At 42.7% G+C, this 23,158-nt stretch overlaps 1 protein-coding gene across 7 annotated transcripts in view; it reads left to right on the forward strand.

Annotated features, from left to right (window-relative positions):
- Cc2d2a (coiled-coil and C2 domain containing 2A) overlaps positions 1–23,158 on the forward strand; it is a 104,691-nt gene that overhangs the window by 31,622 nt on the left and 49,911 nt on the right. For all 7 annotated transcript variants that reach the window (XM_085836666.1, XM_085836671.1, XM_085836668.1 and 4 more), the window contains exons 11-20: positions 798–934; positions 1,593–1,724; positions 7,531–7,740; positions 8,715–8,821; positions 13,134–13,274; positions 16,388–16,544; positions 17,065–17,306; positions 19,272–19,449; positions 19,958–20,114; positions 22,141–22,288. In XM_085836666.1, coding sequence (XP_085692792.1) covers positions 798–934; positions 1,593–1,724; positions 7,531–7,740; positions 8,715–8,821; positions 13,134–13,274; positions 16,388–16,544; positions 17,065–17,306; positions 19,272–19,449; positions 19,958–20,114; positions 22,141–22,288 — 1,609 coding nt within the window. The remainder of the gene's footprint in view (positions 1–797; positions 935–1,592; positions 1,725–7,530; positions 7,741–8,714; positions 8,822–13,133; positions 13,275–16,387; positions 16,545–17,064; positions 17,307–19,271; positions 19,450–19,957; positions 20,115–22,140; positions 22,289–23,158) is intronic.

Here is a 23,158-nt window from a genome sequence, read left to right on the forward strand (position 1 = left end):
ATTTTCATTGCTAATTCGTAACTGTCATTTTGTTACTATTATGGGTTGTGGTGTAAATATCTGTTTTCCCATGGTATTAGACCCTGTGAAAGGACCCCCAGGTTGAGTTGTGGCCACTGCCACCTGAGAGATTCCACCCAGCATTAGCCTGACCTGAAACCCTGAGTCACAAGAGAATCTGTCAGTAGGAAGTTCACAGTAAAGATCTGCTTTTTATAAATAACAGAGAAATCAAGAGCACACAGACAGTCCTGGTCACCCTCACCTCACTCACAGAAACTTTCTTTTTAGTGCTGGGTACCAGACCTTATACATGCTGACCCCACTCTCGATGCTAACTACCTGCCCAGGCTGTGAGCTTTTCAGTTTGTAAAGTATTTCTTGGGACTTGATATCATCTAATTCTCCCAGGAACCCAGTGAAGGAAAAAATTTAGTAGTTCTTGTACAAAAGAGCTCCAAGTGCCTGGCCTGATTTCACCAGGCTAAAAGGCAATAGCTCAGATTCTCTACCCTGACCCTTAGCTCGGAATGCCATGTTCTCCTCAGAACACCCCACTGCTCAGGTCAGTGCTGAATTATTTAGGTGTTGTGTCCTAAGTACACGATTCTATATGATTTTGTAAATAATCGCATTCATCTTTTCCTCTGTTCTGCTTCTAGAAATTAATTTAGAAAAATGTGCTGTTTTTTAAATAAATAAAATCTGACACTTGTTTTAATTACCCAAATGGCGGTTTGAAGGTTGAGACTGGCACTCATGTCCTTGCTTATTATATTTATTTGTGAACTACGTAGTACCCACCTATAAAAAGCTTCCTGAGAACATACAGCCTAGATTCCTGGAAGATGAAGGTCTTTACATCGGGGCTAGACCAGAGGTGGCACGCACCAATGAGAACATCATGGAGAACCGACTGCTGATACAGGAGCCTGTGAGTAGGGACCGCGTTCTCCAGAGGAGCCTGGCACCTCACACCGGACACTGGACTCTAGAGAGGGCTCTTTCTAGTTTTGTTTTTCTGTCTTTGTCTCTCAGTACATTCTGAGAGCCCAAACAATACCAACGCTCAGCTGCTCAGAACATGTCCCCTGAGAACTAGAAGCTGACATTTCCCAGGTCCTCAAAATTTTAATTGTCAACATGGAGAGTAATCTCAGCCCTGTGTTCCCTTTAAATCTGTATCAAAGAGAATGTAAGATTCTTGTTAAGCATCCAATTACTTGTCTTTCCCCTCTGCCTTGGTTTTTAATTTTGTTTTGTTTCTCAAGAGAGTGTTCCTCTGTATAGCCCTTGGTATCTTGGTGCTGTCCTGGAACTCCCTTCTATAGACCAGGCTGGCCTCGAACTTAGAAATCTGCCAGCCTCTGGTCACCAAGCGCTGGAATTAAAAGCGTGTGTCACGCTTGCCAACCCACTTACTTGTCTCAAATGTAACCTAATTGTGGGAGTGTTAGTGAAGAATCGATTTCATGCAGACAGAAACCTTTAAAGTTCTTCAAGAGCCCAAGGTGACACAGGAAATATGTAACCAACAGAGAAATTGCCTGCAAATGTTTTCCAAACCGTCCTTCTCTCTGCTTGATGCCCAGGGGAGTAAGTGGTTCGGAGACGATGGCAGAATCCTGGCACTGCCCAGCCCCATCAAGCCGTTTCCTTCAAGGCCATCACTATCCACATGGGAGCAAAGCCCCAAGGCTGGACTGGAGACTTTGTACAAGAAGGTACAGGTGCCCTCTTTGCTTTAAGTCCTTATTAAAACATGAAATTGAAGTCACCTTGCTTACTGAGTAGCTTGAGCTGAGTTTATAACTTCTTAGATTGTTTTTTTTAATAAGTTATCACCTCAAACAAGAGCCCAAATAGCAGTTATATGAGCAAGCTCAGTCTGCCCTTCTCTTCACATTTCTTTTACCCCTTCTTATGTCTTTACTACTCACCTGTGCTGAGGAGCTATTCTTCCTTCTCTCCTTTTATGGTCTAAGGGAGGTTTGCTGTCCTTGTACATTCCCTACCTCACTCATCTGAAGCTCTCTACTAAACTGCTCGATTTGGGTCCTTGATTTACTGCTCCTACAATGAACTGGGTCCTTGGTCTCTTTCTGTGTCTTGATTCTTTGCCTATAGAGTAGGATTAGCAGCAGTGTCTTCCTCCAAGAGATTCTGTGCAGACTAAATGAGATAATATGTGCTGCCATGAGAAAACACCTGAAGCTTACAGATTTATTAAGAAAAGACATTTTATTTACTCACAGTCCTGGGAGTTCAAGAACATGGTGCCAACAACTGCTCCTCTCCGCTGGGAGCCTCAGGGAAGCTGCCATCACAAGGATGGGACTATGTATACAAAAGCTCATGGGATGATAATGGAAGCCATAGAGACAAACTAAAGTGGCAGGACCTGCTTTATAACAACTCATCTCTTGAGAACTGGTCCACTCCATGGGACCAGCATTAATCCTTTCTGAGGACAGTGCCACCATGATCAAGCCACCTGTTAAATTTCTACTGTATCAATAAGCAACAAGACCCCAGAGACCAAACTTCCAGCATTCCAGCTCTCAGGGACAAACATGAGACATCATTTCAAGTTTGTAGTATCTCTGCACTGAATAAATAAAACAGAACGGGCATATGACGACCATTCCATAAAGTGGAATGGTGAGCAGAGAAGACACAGGCTCCTCTCCATTTGTCTGCGCAGACACATACTGTCTGCTGTGCAGCTCTGGGCAATCCCTTTGCTCTCTGGTCTCTCCTTCATTAGAAAGTAGGAATGATAATACTGTGGATGGCCTACTGGGTCCTTGTGAATGCTGAGATGACCATTGAGCTGCCTCCTTTTGAATTTCAAATTTCTATAAGATAGTTTTTATGGGCAGCTGTTAATGATGGCTGCTCTGTGCAGAAGGGTGATCCTGGAAGCAGGTTTACACCTAGGTCCCAGCCAGGGGGATTTATCAACTACTTTCAGAAAACAAAGATGCATGATAGAATTAGTAATCAAGATAGGGTGAACTTATACATATGTCTTCCAACCCATCAGTCTATCTCTTCATCCAGGCAGCCATCTAAGCGTGAAACATTAATATAAGGGAGCACTAAATTATGGATAATATTAGAAAACTTGGATAGCTAATAGAAAAAGGCTCTTTGGGGGCCAGTGGATCTGCCCCTTAGCAGTTCTAAGCTAATGTGGAAATGGACCAAAGTCAAGGGATCAGATTGCCAGTTGCACCAAGAGAAAAACTGGCCAAGGGAATGCAATTAGGATGTGAGATGGGAAGAGTCTCACTGGCTGTCACATTGATGAATAAAGAAAATGGGATAGATACACACAGTGAATGTGTTTGTCAGCTTTCCTGCACTCTAACAGAATGTCTGAAGTAATCAGCTTAAGAGGAGAAAGCTAGGCATGGTAGAAGATAGCACACTCTTTTAATCCCAGCACTTAGGAGGCAAAGGCAGGCAGATCTCTGTGAATGTAAGACCAGCCTGGTCTACAGAGCTAGCTCCAGGTCAACAAGGGCTACAGAGAGAGACCCTGCCTCAAACAACCGCAAAATGTCGTACCAAGGTATATCCAGAAAAGTCTTTCTATTCCACTCTTGGACTCAGCCATCTCTTGGGCTAAATAGCTTCTATTGGGCCCTGGCTTTGTTTTATCAGATGATAGAAATAAAGTCCCACTACTGGATCAGGAGTCAGCAATCTTTTGGGCCTTTAAAGCACTCTTGGTGATCACACTGAGAGCTCCGTGGGTGATGCTCGCTCGGCCCAACAGGAATCAACTACCACTCAATAAACCATCAATTCCAGTGATAGATGTGTGTTGCTTAAAACAGAATAATGTGCAGCTTCTGAATTGAGATGAGATTACCAATGACAAAGGAGTGAAAACAGATGTACAAACACACACTTAACCTACAAATAAACTATGCAATTTAACATATTTTAGGAGGGGACCAATCCAAATCTAAAACTTAAAAATACCAAGTAGAACAAAACATAATGGAGACATGAAGTTTTCCCAATGACAGTAGCACAATGGGCTGGTCACTGGGGACCAGCTCAGTAGTCGCTGGGCTGCTTCCTTCCACCGTGCCCGTCTGTGTTGTTCTGTCTTTAATTGGCAGTCTGACATATACTGTATTGTACTAAGTTTTAGGAATACAACAGGTGCCACGTCCAAAGTTGCCCTTAGGCTTTGTGGCCCATTTGAGGAGACAGAAAAGGAGCCAGGGGCTAACAGTACAGTGTTGGGGGTGGACTGCCTGCTAGGCCAGTGTGAGGAAATTACAAGGAGTCCATCTTCCTTGCTAGTACTTGGTAAAACTTAGCACTTGACCTTCCTATTCTTCTTCCCAACTTTTTTATAGAAGGTCTGTATTTGTTGCAAAACCTAGTGAAAACTTATAAAACTGCAGGGGAAGGCATAGGAAGTACAGCCAAAGACTGGGACATGGGCTGGGGGCTGGAGGAGTCTCAGTCCCTCCCCCCCTTCCTCCCTCTTTCCCTCCCTCCCTCATTCCCCTCCTTCCCTCTCTCCCTCTTTCTTCTTATTCTTTTCACCTTTTGCTTGATTCTCCATATGTTGGGACAGGTGTGTGTGTGTGTGAGTGTGTGTGTGTATGTGTGTGTGTGTGTGTGTGTGTGTGTGTGTGTGTGTGTGTAAGAGAGAGAGAGAGAGAGAGAGACCCTTGATGGATTAGCTCATAGCTCTAGAGGAAAATGATGATATCAATCCCCCATCTCCCTCTGTCAATACTAAGACGAATAACGGTCAGTTGTAAAGGAATCCTATATCCACCCAGGCCATAACCCAGGAGATATGGCATGGTCCCTGGAAAGGGAAAGTGAGAATGGTCTCCAGGAAGACCTGGAGGAGAAGACGGAGCATCTGCCTGAGGCATAACACTTGATTGAGCTTCGTTATTATTTTCTCAGGAACATGTAGAAACTTATTTTTTATCCTGTCGTTGATATGTAGGTATAGACATCTCTTTGAGCATCTGCTGAGAATACCAGTAGATCGTCCACCAATGCTTCCTCTTACAGCCTTGCGCTTTAGTTTTCAAATAAAGAATGAAGAGTCATGTCAACTTCACAACTTGAAATACACTTGGAAATATTCTCTCTCCTTGGGAGAACTCACTGCCATTTCTTCCATGACAGTTCTCAGTCTCTAAGAAATGTAAGCAGGTGGAAGAAGAGGAGACCCTGGGTTCTTTCTCCCTGATGTTAGGAACCCTTTACATGTTAGGGTTGGGGATTCTGAACGTCTGAACTTAGCACTGAAGGTAGAGAGACCAGCAGCAGTTACTGGAGGATGAGCTCATGCTGAGCTGGGAGAGGAAGGCTTGGTAAAAAGTGCCCCAGGCAACATTGGGAGCACAGAGCAACACTCTACCACAGGCGCTTACTCATCCCAAGCACACAGGCTGGAGCCTCAGAACCACACCCTGGGTGACTATAAGTCTGGAAACTCCCATGGAGAGGAGAGAGTGGTGCAGAACTCAGCCAAAGAGGAAATTCCCATCACACCTAATGTTGACATTTAATTATCCATGTTTTGCTACACTGAAGTGTTTTTTTTAAATTAATGCAGAGTATCTGAGTGGTCATAGGAATATGTGAATTTAATTGCCACTTCTCATTTCCATACTTTTTTTTTCCAGATTAATAGACTGTTAATGTAGTAGTCACTGACTAAAGTTGGGAGGGATTGCTTTAAGACCAGTTGCTCAATTCTTTTGCTGGAAAGAGCTTTGGAAGCTATTTGTGTTAACTAGAAAATTACAAGATGGCATAGCATAAATGGTTTATTTAGCAAGTTATGAAGCTAAATGGATGTTGTAAAACCCCAAGACAGAACTGATGCCCCCACTCCGGCCTCTCATCTATGGGGAGCATGGTCGGTACTCTCTACATTTAATTCTTTTGCATGTCTCAGGTAGGGATGCTGGATTGGGACCATGATCTTGTATATCTTTGGGTTTCTCTGTATCTTCATCTGTAGAAATGGTAGCCTGAGGAGAAATGTTTAGTTAGCCTTTGTCCATCGTGTGAAACCTTGTTGCACTCTGCATGCAACATCCTCTTTATTCAACAATGACTGGTGGGTGTCTGCAATCCACTGAAGTTCAGAATCAAGTTGCAGCCAATTTAAAGGAGAAAAAAAAAACCCTTACCTGGTGGGAATGTGCTTGGAATGTGCAGAAGAGGAGATTCTGGCATTAGAGAGCCATGATTAGAGTGTTATTATTCCACAGCTGACGAAGAAGGGAATGAACTCTACACTTTTATCGTATCTGTGTATGTCTGTCTGTCTGTGTGTGTGTGTCTGTGTGTCTGTGTGTGAGTGTGTGTGTGTGTGTGTGTGTGTGTGTGTATGCATGGAAATATCTCATTTGTTTCATAGAGTGTCTGGCCTTTAAGTTATTATTGTCAACATAGTTTTCTGTATTTGTACTTCTGGTAAAGCATGCCCATATGAGCCTTTATTTGGTGGTAAAATTTGTTGTACTCTTGTTTCTTTGTACAGGAATTCAAAGAAAGTATATACGAGTTTTAGCCAGTCAATTTTTACCTAGTCAGTTCTACACGGTTCTCCTAGATGAACAAACACACACACTATTGATGTATACTTAGAATTAGTGGCTCCTATGGGACCTAATATGGTGTGTCCTATATTTAATTACTGAAACATTCAGATTCTCCTTTAAAATGACATTTAGCTTATCTTTTATTTATTTTTGACAATGTTCAACATGTATGCAATGAATTATGCCCATACTCATCCCTGTTACCCTGTCTTGTCTCACTCCTGAATACCCCTACTTCCTCCCACCTAGTCCTCCTCATTCTTTTATCAGACTTTTTTTTTTTTTTTTTTTTTTTTTTTTGGTTTTTCAAGACAGGGTTTCTCTGTATAGCCCTGGCTGTCCTGGAACTCACTCTGCAGATCAGACTGGCCTTGAACTCAGAAATCCACCTGCTTCTGCCTCCCAAGTGCTAGGATTAAAGAAAGGCATGTGCCACAACTGCCCTGTGAAAATATACTCTTATAAACATTCATCTATTGCAACACTTGCTTTTTTTTACTCTGTCTTAAAGCAGCACTCTCTGATGGCAGTCTGTCTTTAACCAGGAGAGGAATATAAGCACAAAATCAGTGATGCTCCCTGCTTCAGTAAACAGTAATGATTGATGGGGAATATTTTGAAGAGGTTTTAGATGAAAAACTGTCTTAGTTGATACACTGCACACCAAAGAATTCCCTTCCCATTTCTGCATGTGGGGCTCAGTCTTCCCCCACCTCTCTCCCTACATGATTCAACATGCTACAGATTTTTAAATCTTAGTTACAACAGAGGGTATCTGTGATCCAAATGCTCAAGGCCAAAAACACAAGCTGCAAAACACAAGACTTTAAGAAACAAGGAAGTCTACATGGAAAAGATTCATGATAGCTTTTATCTGACAGCCTTTCCTTTGAGGACAAGACTCACAGTCCGCTCTCTTTGGCAGGCAGAGAAGTATGTCCACAGTAGACAGCATATGATTGGATCTGGAGACCCTCCAGGAAATTTCCAACTGGACATCGATATTTCTGGCTTAATCTTCACTCATCATCCCTGTTTTAGCCGAGAGCATGTCTTGGCATCAAAGCTGGCCCAGTTGTATGACCAGTACCTTGCAAGACAGCAAAGAAATAAGACGAAATTCCTTACAGATAAGGTACTTGTGTTCTCCATGCTTGTGGCTGATGGGGCTGGTTCTTCTGATTAACCCACTGGGGATGCTTCTAACATCGAATGTTTCTGTCCCCATTTCATGTGTTCTCTGCCCAGGGTGTGTGATAGTGTCCTACCTAGAGGCAAAAGGAAGGTGTCTTATTTCCTCTTCCTGTTGCTGTGCTAAAATACCCTGACAAAAGCAACATGAAGAAGAAAGGGTTTATTTGGGCTCACCAGTCAGGATAAACTCCATCACAGTGAGACCGTTAAGGAGGCAGGAGTTAAGTGCTCAGCTATTTCCCCATGTTATATAGTTCAGGATCTCTATCCGAGGAATGGTGCTACCCACAGTAGGTGGGTCTCCCATCCCCAGTGAACTCAGTCAAGATTACCCCTCACACACATGCCTAGATGCCCATCTCCCAGATGGTTCTAGATCTTAACAAGTTGAAAGTTTGGGATTAGCGACTACAGGAGGGTTTAGATTGTATTCAATTAATAAGCCCGGATTCTTCAGCATCCATTTGCCTTACAGAGGGAGACTTGCGTGTGTGACAAGTGGCTTTACCCACGAGACACAAAGTTATTACTTAATGAAGTGATCTCAGCTCCTGAGACTGTTGGTAGCTTGAGAACATGTCTGTTCACAGACAGTCTGATTTTTATGTAGACCCTTTACATAGAGTAGCGCTCAAACACCAGCAGCTTCAGCTGATGCAGAGAAATGGCTGTCCCTTGGATTCATTTCTAGTGTGATACCATCCTATGAGGCTTCTACTGGCAACGATTGCTTCAGACAATATGGACTCATAAAAAACAGAATCAGCAACTCTTTGTCAGTATCAGCATTGGTGCTTTTGGTGAAAGTCTGAAGATAGATAGCTGGAGCCTTGAGCATCCACAGAAGATGCTCGCACCTTTCAATTCATGGTTAATGAGCTTCTAACGTAAAACTTCTATCCCTATCATGTTAAGCTTCAAGCACTAAGAAAAGCTGTTCAGACCAGTCTTAACCCAGAGAAACCTCATCAGTCTCTTGACACAACCCAGAAAACCATCAATGAGTATAAATCTGAAATTCGGTGAGTAAAGTTTTCAAGGACTTCCCTTGTTCCCTGTTAGATGTGAGTTTACACTTCCTATTTCCTGTTAGATGTGAGTTTACACTTCGTATTTCCAGACTTTTGAAAATGCATTGAATTCATGTACAATTCTGCCAAATGAAACAATGATATTGGTAACTTAACATATGAATGAAGCTCAATTACAAATGAATCAAGGAAGACAGAAGGGCTCACAGGCCCTACCACCTATCTACCCCTTTACCTCTGAACAGTTGCCTATACATAGACTCCGAGAGAAGAGGGAATCACTGTCTTTGGTTGTGTCTCCACAGCTGAGGCCACCAGGTTCCAACAGACACCTCCCATTTCACTGTCATACAGACTGTCCTCATTGATCTTGGAGGGTCACAAATGTGATTTGTGGGGAGGGTTCAGGGTGGACAGGGGCAGTAGAGAGGTAAAAGGGGTAAGACTAAAGAGTGTATATGTGTGACATTATTAAAAATAATTTTTAAAATTAGTATAGCACAAAAAAGTGCCCACCAGCTGGAAGTGAGAGTTTCAGGGGTGTGTAGTCTAAAGAGCCACATGCCTGGGTCACAGGAAGACAAATGATGTGATGTGCCACATCATCCACAAAGGGAGATCTAGAAATCAGCCAGTGCTACCAGGATCACATCTGTGCAGACACAGCCATCTGTTCCACAGTTTAGATGGACGTGCCTGATAGCATGCTCCCATGTGGGGAAATCTGGAAAGCAGTGTTGAATGATAAACCCATCTGCCATAGGCTGTTTGCACATGGACAATACTCATTTGTCTCGGGTAACACCTCTATGCTGTGGACAGAAAAGGTACCTGTCCAATCTGATTTTTATCCTGGGAGGGAGAAAAGGAGTGTGAGTTTGGCAGGGGAGGGCAGCTTTGGTTGTAATATCATTGAAAATAATACAGAGTCATTAAGAGAAGTTGTCAGTGGACAGCATCTTGTTCAGTGTCTGTTCTTTTCCAATTCTTTTTTTGTTTTGTTTTGTTTTTTCGAGACAGGGTTTCTCTGTGTAGCCCTGGCTGTCTTGGAACTGACTCTGTAGACCAGGCTAGCCTGGAACTCAGAAGTCCGCCTGCTTCTGCCTCCCAAGTGATGGGATTAAAGGTGTGCGCCACCACTGCCTGGCTTGTTCTTTTCCAATTCTTTGAGCTATTCATTATTTTAAAATTCAAAATGTAAAGCCCTAATCATTGCTACTGAATAAGGAAATATAGAATACAAATGGGGGTCTATATGCACATGTTTTATTGTTTTGAGAAATCCTTGCATAGTCCCTTCTGTCACCTGCTTTTTTATGTGCCCACCTCTTAGCCCTTTTCTTCTCAGTACACATTTAAGTATCTATCATTCAAAGGCTACCATTTATTATATAGATTTACTAATAGATTTACTTTAGAGTGTGAAGTCCTGAAGTGACAGGCATTGCTCAGATAATTTTTAAATTGTACAATAATTAAAATCCCTGTGTGTTAGTGTGTGTGTATATTTTTACAGAACAAATTCTTAGAGAAGAAAATAATAATCTTGGAGTTTCAATGTACATTTTTCTTTCTCCAATCTAGGCATGAATTGGAAATTATTCTTGCAAAGTGAGAATTAGTGCAGTTTGTATACTGGAAAAAGAATTAAAAAGTATGCTTAAAATGTAAAGTATTACTCTTATTACAGTTATGTTGGATGTTTGGCAAGGCCTTTCTCATTATGTAGCAAGTCTGGCCTCACATTTGTGGCAGTCCTCCTGCCTCAGCCTCTCAAATCCTAGAGGTACAGGCATGTACGGTTCTAAAAGTATTTATCTTTAAAACACAGCCTCTATATGAGGATAGTTTTAGTTTTAGCCTCGAATGAGTATGAAAATAGTCATCAGCTTGAGAGAGAAAGACACAGAGAGGGGAGGAAGAGGGAGAAGAAAGAGAAGGAGACAGAGACACACGGGGGGGGGGGGGGGGGGAGAAAAGAGAAACAATCGTGGTTTTTCCCTAGAAGTGTACAATGAATGAGAATAGAGAGTGTCTTAGCTTGTTCAAGGCCAGCTAGTAGGTGCCAAAGCCAAAATTCACACAAGGCTGTCACTTTCTTTCTTTTTTTTTTAATTTATTTTTTAATTAGGTATTTTCCTCGTTTACATTTTCAATGCTATCCCAAAAGTCCCCCATACCCACCCCCCCAATCCCCTACCCACCCACTCCCCCTTTATGGCCCTGGGGTTCCCCTGTACTGGGGCATATAAAGTTTGCAAGTCCAATGGGCCTCTCTTTGCAGTGATGGCCGACTAGGCCATCTTTTGATACATATGCAGCTAGAGACAAGAACTCCGGGGTACTGGTTAGTTCATATTGTTGTTCCACCTATAGGGTTGCAGATCCCTTTAGCTCCTTGGGTAATTTCTCTAGCTCCTCCATTGGGGGCCATGTGATCCATCCAATAGCTGACTGTGATCATCCACTTCTGTGTTTGCTAGGCCCCGGCATAGTCTCACAAGAGACAGCTATATCTGGGTCCTTTCAGCAAAATCTTGCTAGTGTATGCAATGGTGTCAGCGTTTGGAAGCTGATTATGGGATGGATCCCTGCATATGGCAATCACTAGATGGTCCATCCTTTCGTCACAGCTCCAAATTTTGTCTCTGTAACTCCTTCCATGGGTGTTTTGTTCCCATTTCTAAGAAGGGGCAAAGTGTCCACACTTTGGTCTTCGTTCTTCTTGAATTTCATGCGTTTAGCAAATTGTATCTTATATCTTGGGTATCCTAAGTTTCTGGGCTAATATCCACTTATCATTGAGTACATATTGTGTGAGTTCCTTTGTGATTGGGTTACCTCACTCAGGATGATGCCCTCCAGGTCCATCCATTTGCCTAGGAATTTCATAAATTCATTGTTTTTAATAGCTGAGTAGTACTCCATTGTGTAAATGTACCACATTTTCTGTATCCATTCCTCTGTTGAGGGGTTCTTTCCAGCTTCTGGCTGTTATAAATAAGGCTGCTATGAACATAGTGGAGCATGTGTCCTTCTTACCGGTTGGGACATCTTCTGAATATATGCCCAGGAAGGCTGTCACTTTCTTGCTTCCTAAGGTTATTAGAGATTCCTGAGTCCTGGGTTCCCAGCAATAACTATCATGTTTTGAATTCCTGGTGAGCCACTAAGAAGCCAGACGCCCTTATTTCTCTGTGCTGTCTCTATAGCCCAAGTCAGTCCAAGTAGAGCTGCCATTCTTGGGCCTTGCCATAGCTAGGGGATGCTAATTTCTTCAGTGTCCCACCCTGTTGGCTTTCCCAGGATGTACTCATAGGTCCACACTGTGTCATATGTTGCCATCACTTTTGTGTGTGTTCATCTCTGGGCTGTACCACAAACTACTTGAGCATAGAGACACGGTGTCTTTTGTAGGCATGTCTGTACACCCTGGACCATACATGGCACCTGTTCAAAATTAATCCACTAGCTGATTTATGGTGGGCCAGAGTGAATTTGGAGTCTGGATTTGGCTACCATTTATGAAGAAGGTTTATATATCAGATGATCCCAAAACAGGTTAAGTAACTGAGAGAGAGAGAGAGAGAGAGAGAGAGAGAGAGAGAGAGAGAGAGAGAGAGAGAGAGAGAGAGAGAGAGAGAGAGAACACACTTTCAAATGCCACATCTACAGTTGAAACCAGAACCCTTTGTCATCTCATTAGCACTAAAATTCTTCACAGCAGGCAACAGCATTGTATCCTCTCTGTGCAGAACTCAGGATCTGTCTCAACACCTCAGAGCTTGTCTGACAACTGGGATGTCAGCACTCTTCATCCGAGACAAGCACTCCTGCTAGTCTCTTCCTGTCATAACTACAAAGGCAGCTGTCAGTAGGAGGGACAATAGTTTGAAAAAGAATTTTAAAAGGTAATTTAGTCTATCAAATTGAACAATTCAGTTAAGAGAGAATAAATTAAAGAAAATGTCCAAAATACAGACCTTATCCTATTACCTCCTCTTTTTCTACTTCCTTTCACAGCTGCTAACCCAACAGTTTCTCAGAAATACTGAAAACTCTTAGAAGAGAAAATTGTCAGATGAGTGAATCAGAGATGCAAAGAATCCCAAATTCACTTAGAAACCCTGGCAGCACTGTGTTAGAAGAGAGAAAGTCGACGTGGCATAGGAAGCTGGGCTGCAGTTTTGCAGCCACGTGTGCAAGGGAGGGCTGTCTACTTCAGTATGCAATGATGCAGCACTATTAGCATTTTATAAATGAACACAACTGATACAAACTCACCAGTTATTACATCTCGTAGGCAGACTCGAAAACTGCGAGATGCTGAACAAGAGAAAGATCGAACACTGCTGAAGACCATCATAAAGGTCTGGAAAGAGATGAAGTCATTACGGGAGTTCCAGAGGTTTACAAACACGCCTTTGAAGCTCGTCTTGAGAAAGTAAGGCTTCTCGGGTATTGGTTTATCGGGCTGTGTCATAGAGCAGAAAAGAATATGGAGTGCATAGATAGAGTTTAAAAACTATGAGCGAACAGCCTCAGCCTTGCAGCTGCTTACCAGGCAGAGAACTGGAGTATCTAAGGCACCTGACAGCTCCCAGGCCTCTCTCCAGCCGCACTAACAGCTGTCTGTGTCTACAACCATAGTTTTCCTGCCTTGTATATAACCCTTGAGAATACACAATTTTTTAAAAAAAATATTTAGTTATTTTAAGTTTATGAGTACACTGTCACTGTCTTCAGACACACCAGAAGAGAGCATTGAATCCCATTACAGATGGTTGTGAGCCACCATGTGGTTGCTGGGAATTGAACTCAGGACCTCTGGAACAGCTCTTAACTGCTGAGCCATCTCTTCAGCCCTGAGAATATACAATTTAATATTGCTTGTTTTCCACTTTTAAAGACTCAATGTGTAAATACACAATTCTTTGTGCTATGTATATTTCCGTGATTGACAGCATCTAGGTGAGAAGTTGTCTCAGTCAAGAGAATGCTTGCAGCATAAGCATAAAGGCATGAGTTCTGATCCCAAGCACCCATGAGAAAAGCTAGGCATGCTTTCACAAGTTTGGAATTCTGGTGCTTGGAAGTTGGGGTCAGGACAGATGGATCCCAGAGGTCCCTCACCAGCCAGGGTAGCCAACTGATGAGAACCAAGTTTAGGAAGAGAGGCTGTCTCAAAAGATAAGGCTGAGGACAATGGTGGAAGACACTCAACATTTCAACATGTATCCATAAATACTACACACACACACACACACACACATACTCACACACACGCCCCACAAACTTTACTACATAAGAGTTTCAGACTTGCCTTTTAGTGTGCTTGCACCTCGGTTTCCTGGATGCATGTCCCTGGAAGTGAAATTGTTTTCTCCCATTTGACATGCTGACTCCAAATGCACTTGAGAGGCGTGATGTCCCTTAATGCCTTCACCAGTGTCCCTGTCACCTGGTATAATTTCTATTCTCCTGACTTCTCATAAGGCTGGGTTTATTATGCCTCCTTTACCTGCCTGTGATTTGCATGCGTTCTGAAGATACCTGGGACCTGAACTTGCTCATGAAATGTGCTCCAGGTATCCAGGACCTCTCTGTTCTCAGGAGATCTTCCCCCTTCTTCCTTCCCAACCTGCCCTCCCCCCATTCATTTCTGCCCCTCCCTCTTCCTTCTTCCCCTCTAGTGAGAAACTTTTAGTTTTAAAACATAGAATATGCTCCTGTTTATTGTCTGGTATTTTCTACCTCCTGTTTCATACAGATAACTACTTCACCATCTCCTATAATCTTCCTAGTGATGTGTTTCCCATTTCCTTTTCAATCCAGTTGCAATTGTTCCTTGTTTGTAGTATAGGAAAGGTGTGCTTTGCTGACCCGTGTGATTCCTAGTTCAGGAGAACTCCATACATCAGTAGGAATGTAGTTTAATGCCCCACTGTGCTGTCGATTTCCATGAAGACTCTCTCTGCAACTGCTATTGGTCCCTTTCTGGGCATCTCTTTGGGGCATGGTGTACCCATACATATGTGAGAAAAGTAACAAACCAAGGCATTTATCTAGCACTTTTCTTAACAACATATACTTTTCAGTTGAAAATAATTATAAATTTTGATGGAGAAGCTGTAATTGTCCAAAACTGAAACCATTCATAACGTGTTCAGGGCAAATACAAGTGTGATTGCCCTTTGAGGCAGGAGCCTTGCCACATTGGGTACATGGAACTAGCAGGCTACCTCCCACTTAGTATCTATTCAAAGTACTGAGTCAAAAATATTTCAAGCTACAGGTATAGCTCAGTAGTAGAGCCCTTGCCTAGATTTAACCAAGACATTATTAGCTTCAGTCCTCAGCTATATACAATCGATCAATCAATCCATACATACATAAATAAATGTATGTCCCAAACCTCCCCCACAAGTTTCTCTCAAGATTTGTTTCTGCACACAAATATTGGACTAACACTCATAGTTTTAGGCAATGGAGAAAATTACGGACTGTGAAACCAGGAAGGTAGACCACACCAGGTAAAAATGAGTCAGCAGTCCATACCCAGCACCAACTCCAGACTGCCAGGCTGACACAGGTGCGGCTTGTCTGTTGTGCCCCCCTCAAAACCTCCCCAGTCAGGAATGAGGAAAAGGCTCCTTGTAGATGAGCAGGGGACCTTCACATCTATTTAATCCAGTACCTTAGTTAGGATTTCATTGCTGTGAAGGGACACCATGAGCAAGGCAATAAAGAAAAATATTTAAGTGGGGCTGGCTTACAGTTTCAGAGGTTCAGTCCATTACCATCATGAAGGGAAACATGGCATCATGCAGGCAGGCATGGTGCTTGAGGAGCAGCGAGTTATACATCTTGATCAACAGGCAGTAGAAAGAAACTATGTGTGACACTGGGCACAGCTTGAGCATATATGAGGCTTGGAAGCCATCCTCCACAGTGACACACTTTCTCCAATAAGGCCACACCTCCTAATAGTGCCACTCCCTATGGGCCAAGCATTCACACATAGGAGTCTATGGGGGCCATACCTATTGAAACCATCACAATTACTGAGATGGTTGTAAAAGGCATTTCCGTACTACAGACTTCTACAGGATGCACTGTGGATATACTCTTTTTATTGGGATGAACTAATGGCTTGTCAACAAAATCATAAGGAAACAACCTGAAGTCATCAACCCAAGTTCAGGAAGTGGCTTAAGAGACTCAGTAACAAAGACATAATAAAACTTTTCAAATGAGTCCTCGGGCCCTTTGGAGTAGCATTTACTCCACCTTGGCAACCCACAGGGACAATTATCCAGAGTGGCCCTATTACTAAGTGGTCCACAGCTCTTCCCCATGTATACTCACAGGCTAGTTTCTTAACTGTCTGTGTTAATGTCTCTTCAGAGTTGATGATAGCATGAGGTTCACAGCTTAATACAAGCAATAGTTTTAGGCAAGACCCTGGCACAGGGCAAGCCGAGCATTATATCTGCTGCATGGTCACCATTTTACTTCATTCCAAGAAATAACCACGATCTGCAAATTCATTTAAAGGGAAAAAGTTGACCCGAAACTAGATGAGGATGCATATGAAGCCGAGATTCAAGCTGAGATCCATGAACTGCTGGAGGAACACATGGAGGAATACGCAACAAAGATGGAAGAGTACAGAACGTCTCATCAGCAGTGGAAGGCCTGGAGGAAAGCCCAGGTTTGCAAAGCATCACTCAGCATTACTGTAGTAGGGCTGCCTAGGGAGGGCCTTGGAAGGCAAACCCCTGAGACAGGAGAAGGGAAGCTAGACCAACAGGCCACACAGAGGTCTCCCTCCAACTCTTTTGTTAGGGAGGCCCAAAAGGGATTGATTGGGTAATATCTTTTTTCCAAAAAGCCACTCAGACACCATATTGATAGCATTGTGTATAATCAGTAATGTAATGTCGAATGTGTATTTGCCATGCATGGAGGGTGTTGATGCCCCTGCTGAATGCTCTTCAGATGTTGCCTCATTTCAGAAGCTGTGTGTGTGTGTGTGTGTGTGTGTGTGTGTGTGTGTGTGTGTGTGTGGTGTCTGTGTTTGTTTCCACTTTGGGGGAGAACCAAAGCACAGGGAAAGGATGTTAGAGACGGGCTGAGGGTGGAGTTGTCCAGTTCTCTCCGTTCTCAGTGCCATGCTGCTGAAAGCCAATCCCGGAGACTGTTTTGAAACCAGGTCACCTCCTACCCAACAGAGGGCCAAAAAGAAGAAAAAGAAGCAAACAGCAGAGGAACACCTTGAGGAGGAAGAGGCTGAGGAGCCCTTCCCTGAGGAAGAGGTTACGAAGCCCATTCCCCCAGAGCCCACTGACCCAGCTGTCATAGAGCAGCAGGTGCGGGAGAGAGCAGCCCACAGCAGAAGGAGGCCAGGGGAGCCCACACTCATTCCAGAGTTGAGTCTGGCAGGGAATGTGACCCCCAATGACCAGTGTCCCAGGTAAGCACATGTTCTAACCATACATGATATTGGAATGTACAAGGTAAACATGTTCTGACCATTGATAACACTGGTGCACACTGACATGTACCCATACACACACAGGAGCACACAGAGAAATATATATATATATATATATGTATATATATATATATATACATATATATATATATACATATATATATATATATATATATATAATCACACTATGCCATATGAACAGAAGAACCATGTCCCCATGCATAAACATGAGGTTGAACTATGTAAAACTGCCCATGTATGCTTACTTTAGAGATGTCCTAGGGTTCCCCCATCTTTGCACCCCACTTGTTACCCAGGAACACTATCCATAGAGCTGTCTGTGGAAAAGAACTCCAACAAGTCAATGCCTGCTCTCCACAGTGACTTCCTATGCGCATGCCCCCTCGGGCTAGCAGATACACTGAGGTGTCTCCTTGCTTCTTGATTTCAGCTTTAAGCCCATTCATGTCTGGATATGTCTAAATTGCAGGAATATAAAATATTAAAATGATTCTCCACTTAATAATGACAAGAGAATTTCTGTTAGCGATAATGAAACACTCTTTAGGTATGTAGCAATGACTGTTGCACATGAGTGTATTTATTGGTGCTAAAATGTAGATTTAAAAATAGTTAAAATGGTTGGGCATGGTGGGTCATGCCTGAAATCCCAGCACTTGGGAAGTAAAAAGAAAAGGATCAAGGCCAGCTACATAAACACTGTCTCAAAAAAGTTAAAATAACAAATATTATGTTTTATATACTTAACCAAAAATATTTAATTGCTAAACTACCATCTCAAAATGCTATATCTGTTTTTATTTAAATATCTTTTTTTACTTTTGTCAATGGGCAGTAATTGCTATTGACTAGCACTTTTGTAGTGTCTCTGCAAATATATACAATAAGATTAAACAATAATCTTGAAGAATCTGATGTGTTTTCAAGCTCCCTGTGCTCTCTCAGTGTGCCAGGGTACACTGTTCTGTGATTCTAATGGTCTTTAAAAGTAAGCCGTATTTCTTAGTACTGAGCATACAATGAGCAGCCACCTACTCTATGAAAACATGAAGGAAAAGCTTAGAGCTTAGGGAAGGAGACCTGATCTAACTGCTAAAATGGTCTACCATAGTTTCATGTAAAACCTATCAGCCGCAGTTGGCTAGGGAGGCTGGCGAGATGGCTCAGTAGTTAAGAGCACTGACTGCTCTTCTAGAGGTCCTGAGTTCAGTTCCCAGCAACCACATGGTGGGTTACAGCCATCTTTGTAATGAGATCCAATGTCTGAAGACAGCCACAGTGTACTCGTATACAATAAATAAATAAATAAATAAATCTTTTTAAAAAAAAAAACTATCAGCTTAAACACAAGTCATTACTGTTCCATGCAGCTTGAATTAACTCCTTTAAAAAAAATTTGTTGTTTATGTGTCTATGTATGCATGCTATGTGTGTGGGTGATGTGGAGGTCAGAAGAGGTCATCAGGTGAACCCCCTACCTCTGAAACTCAAGACAGTAGAAGCTGCCTGACCTGGATTTAGATCACCTAGAAGAACAGGAACCTCTCTCTTCCCCCTTCCCCTCTTTCTACCATTGAGTCTCTCCAGTCCTGAGTTAATTCCACTTAACAAGGAATTCACTTTACTTAAGATTTTGTTTTATATGTAAGCATAGGCCTCATTTATGAAACTGGAGGAGACTGTAGTCCAACAGGGGCCTGCCCTTGTCCTTTCAGTGCCTGTCAATGGCTTCCCCATTAGTTCCATGTCATAATATTTGATTATAGCAAGCTCCTTAAGACCTGTCACTGTCTGGGTCAAATGGAATGATATTATGTTGCCACCATGTCATTTGTAATGTTTGGTGTCCGTCCTGTTAACAAATGTACAGTGATCCTTCGTAATCAAACACTGACTACAGTTGTGGGTGGTCTCACTTTGCAGGGTGGAGGTCTCCAGAAGGGAAGATGTCAGGAGGCGCTCTGTGTACTTAAAGGTGGTCTTCAACAGCAAAGAGGTGTCGAGGACTGTTAGCCGGCCTCTAGGGGCAGATTTCCGGGTTCACTTTGGACAGATTTTCAACCTGCAGATATTCAACTGGCCAGAGAGCTTAATGCTTCAGGTACATCTGTTAACTATAATCTCTGTCCACAGAATTTTGTGGTCACTGAAATTGTAAGATAGTTTAAAGTCAACTATGGGCAAACTCAGTGTTTCAAGAGGAATGGGTCAGCCTCTTGATGATCAAATTTCTCTTTGTAATGTCAGTGAAAACAGATAGGTTGCCACTCTAGGTGTCTAAAAAGGCTGGTAGGGAACTACTGGGATCAGAGAGTTCCCTAGTTGATTTGCTGAAGAAATAGTTCAACGTGACCATCTACTAAGACCCAGACATGCTGTTACTTGTCTCCTAGGTAGCCTTAGATCCATCCCATTATGTTGATAATATTGACTATCACAATGTCCTATCCCAGGAAACTAGAGAAACAGAGAATCAGGCTGGTCCCAAGCAGGGTATATATAAGATGGTCTGTGGGGCAGACCAGCACAGACACTAACAATGTAGATTGATACCTGAGAGCACATTCTATTGTCACTTCTACTGGCTGAGTCTCTTCTCTGGATTTCAGGTCTATGAAACTATTGGTCATAGTGGTACCACCTTGCTAGCCGAGGTCTTCCTGCCTATCCCTGAGACGACCATTGTCACGGGAAGGGCCCCCATTGAAGAGGTGGAGTTCAGCAGTACCCAGCATGTGACATTAGACCATGAGGGAGTTGGAAGTGGTAAGAAAAGCTAATTGTTTTCAGCAGCTAATGGTTACCATTGTCATATCTGAATCTGTCTTTTTCTACTTCCCAGATGATTAAAAGTTATCACCAAGTAATTATAAAATTGTTATCAAAAATTCAAAAGAAGCCAGGGATAGTGGCTCATACCTGTGACCCTAGCACTCGGGAGGCTAAGGCAGGAGGATGACCACAGTTTGAAGTACAGAATAACACCCTGTCTAGGAGGGTTGTTGGGGGAAGGGAGAGAGGGCCAGTAAAATGGCTCAGCATGTAAAGGCTCTCTTTGTGCCAAGACTGAGGGAGTGAGTCTAATCTCTAGGACCTACATGGTAGAACTTCTTTTAGCCTTCACATGTGTTCAGAAGATACATGGATGTTTACCAAGTCATTTCTCTATGAGAACACATATGACTACACTATTATAAAGTATTTTGTAGTATGAATTAAAGAGCTTTGATAAGCTCTTTGATGCCTTAATCCCACTTGTAATAACCTTTTGTAAAGAAATAATTAGAAATGAAAATGAAGAATTGTGCATAAAAAGATGTAGCGGAGAGATATAGGTGTATAAGGCTAAAAGACACGAATTTCAATCATTATAGGGAGATCATTTATTGCTGAGGTTTGGTCTTACAGTCTATTGTAATGCTACATGCTGGCCTCCAAGACCTGGAGTCTGCATGTAGCCCCAAGTGACACTGCCCCTATATTTCTGATTGGCAAATCAAGATGCCAACAGCCAACAGCTAGGCAAAAGAGACATGGGTAGGGTTTAGGTTTCTGGGACTTGGGGTCAGAGGAGAATCATGAGGTGAAGAAGGTAAATGGAGGTGAGAGAAGCGTTTGTGGGTTAGGTGGCCCTGAGGGCAGGCCAGTTGGAGTTAAGAGCAGCCCAGATGAAACATAGTAAGTAATAACTCAGGGTTATGGATAGGAAAATAAATTTTAACAATATGGAAAATAGGTATCTGCCCAGCTCCTGTGCCATTTAAGGCTTATTATGAATATAAAGGTTATGTGTGTCTTTTATCTGGGAACTAAAGAGGCAAAGACTGGGTAGAAATCCTGGGTTGGGGTTAAATATTCTACAACAATTCATTAACATTCTCGATTCTGGTAAAATCCACGATGGACCAACCTTATGGTTTTTACCTACATGACTGTCTCCTTCCTTCCTCAGAGGCATTATCTGGTGTCTAGTTTGTTTGTTTGTTTGCTTGTTTGCTTGTTTGTTTGTTTATTTAGACAGGTTCTCTCTATGTAGCTGTCACTCTGTCACTTGTCTCCTAGATAATCCCATCTTGTCTGTCCTGGAACTTGCTATGTAGATGAGGCTGGCCCAGAACTCAGTGATCCAGTCTGCCTCTGCATGCCTGCCCAGAAAGTGTTTCTAATCAGGCTGCCTTGGCCACAGCATGAAAGCATCCACACCCCTGACCCCTACAGCATAAATTTCCTCTATATCTTCTCTGATATCTTCTTCCTTGATGCTTAATGTTCACCAGCATCCTAAGCCTTTCCTAGCTCTGTTATAAACACTAAAGCACAAACATCACAACAGGACTCAATTTTTTAAAAGATCACATAAGCTCATCTCTTTTAATTTGTTTAATTTCTTCACTGCCTTAATAGGAGCTCATGTAAATGTCTTAAATAAATGGACAAATACCTCATTTTTAAAAACTTCTTAAGAGAATGCTGGTATTTTCCCTTATATGTAGAAGAGCTAAGGTTCAGGAAAGGCAGGTAATCTTCAAAGTTCTCACAGCTGTGAAATAGCAGAACGCAGATACTGCACACCAATGGTCTCAAGGATAGTACACCATGGAAACTCTACTCTCAGCGTTAGAGAGAGCTTGATTCTGTGCAGATTTACATGCAAAACAAATCTAGTGGCCCAGCTTGGAGCATGCGCTCTCACCTACCACCCCTACCCCAGGTTCCATCTCTATCTGCACTCTTGCAGGCCTGGGTCCTCTCCTTTCTAAGCACCATTCTGTTGACCTTGCTATTCCCTTAGGGGTGCCCTTCTCCTTTGAAGCTGATGGCAGCAATCAACTGACTCTAATGACATCAGGGAAAGTGTCCCACAGTGTGGCATGGGCCGTTGGGGAAAATGGGATTCCTTTAATTCCTCCACTGTCACAGCAGAACATTGGATTTCGAAGGTAACATGACTAGGATGAATTGGTGACTATATTAGAGACATGGGGGTGGGGAGGCTCGGGATGCCATGTTTTCTCCTTTCTTTCTAGCTGCCTGTACTTTAATGGTTCATTTACATTTTTCTTAAAATTTAGAATAATAATCAGTTGACATATATAGGATGGCCATTGGTGTCAGATACACCAAAAAATGTTTGTTTGTTTAATTGTCTCAGAAACTCTGCGTTCTCTCGCCTCGTGAACTTGTGGGTGCATAGCAGATAAAGCTTCTTTGATAAAAGTGGCTGGCAGAGCTTGCTAGATGTGGGAAAGTTCCTGATCGTTAGCTTTCTTCGCCAACAGCTAGATCTTCAGTTCTCCTCCAGAGCAGAAGGAGGAGTCCTGGCCTCCCAATCTAGTCCACTGTGATAGACTGGAACCCTGCATCCTTCTATGAGAGGTTCCCTCTGCCATCTCGGCATAGACAGACTCATTATCAATCCATCATCTTACCATTCCGGCCATGGCTGCCCCACCTCTAAAATAAAAAGATTTTCAACCATGCATACACAGAGAGAGCGAGCGAGAGAGAGAGAGAGAGAGAGAGAGAGAGAGAGAGAGAGAGAGATGAATAAAATGGTGTATCTCCATCCCAGCGAAGACACTTTTCCAGATGACTTCAACACATGGAAAATTAGAATAGGTTTTGCTTTGTCCCCTTCTTGTCCTACGTTATCCCCATACCAATCTGTAACAAGCAAATGCAGATCTGTGCCAAGTCAAGAACCACTTCTGATGGAAGCCTGGCTGGGCATTTTCTGATCTTTTCACTGAAGTTTAGTACTAGGGACATCCCCTGGGGCTAAGGCTTTGGCTCCTCCAGAAGTAAAGCAA

Source organism: Mus caroli, unplaced genomic scaffold, assembly GCF_978045245.1.
Source record: "Mus caroli unplaced genomic scaffold, Mus_caroli_1 scaffold_4, whole genome shotgun sequence".
Taxonomy (NCBI): Eukaryota; Metazoa; Chordata; class Mammalia; order Rodentia; family Muridae; genus Mus; species Mus caroli.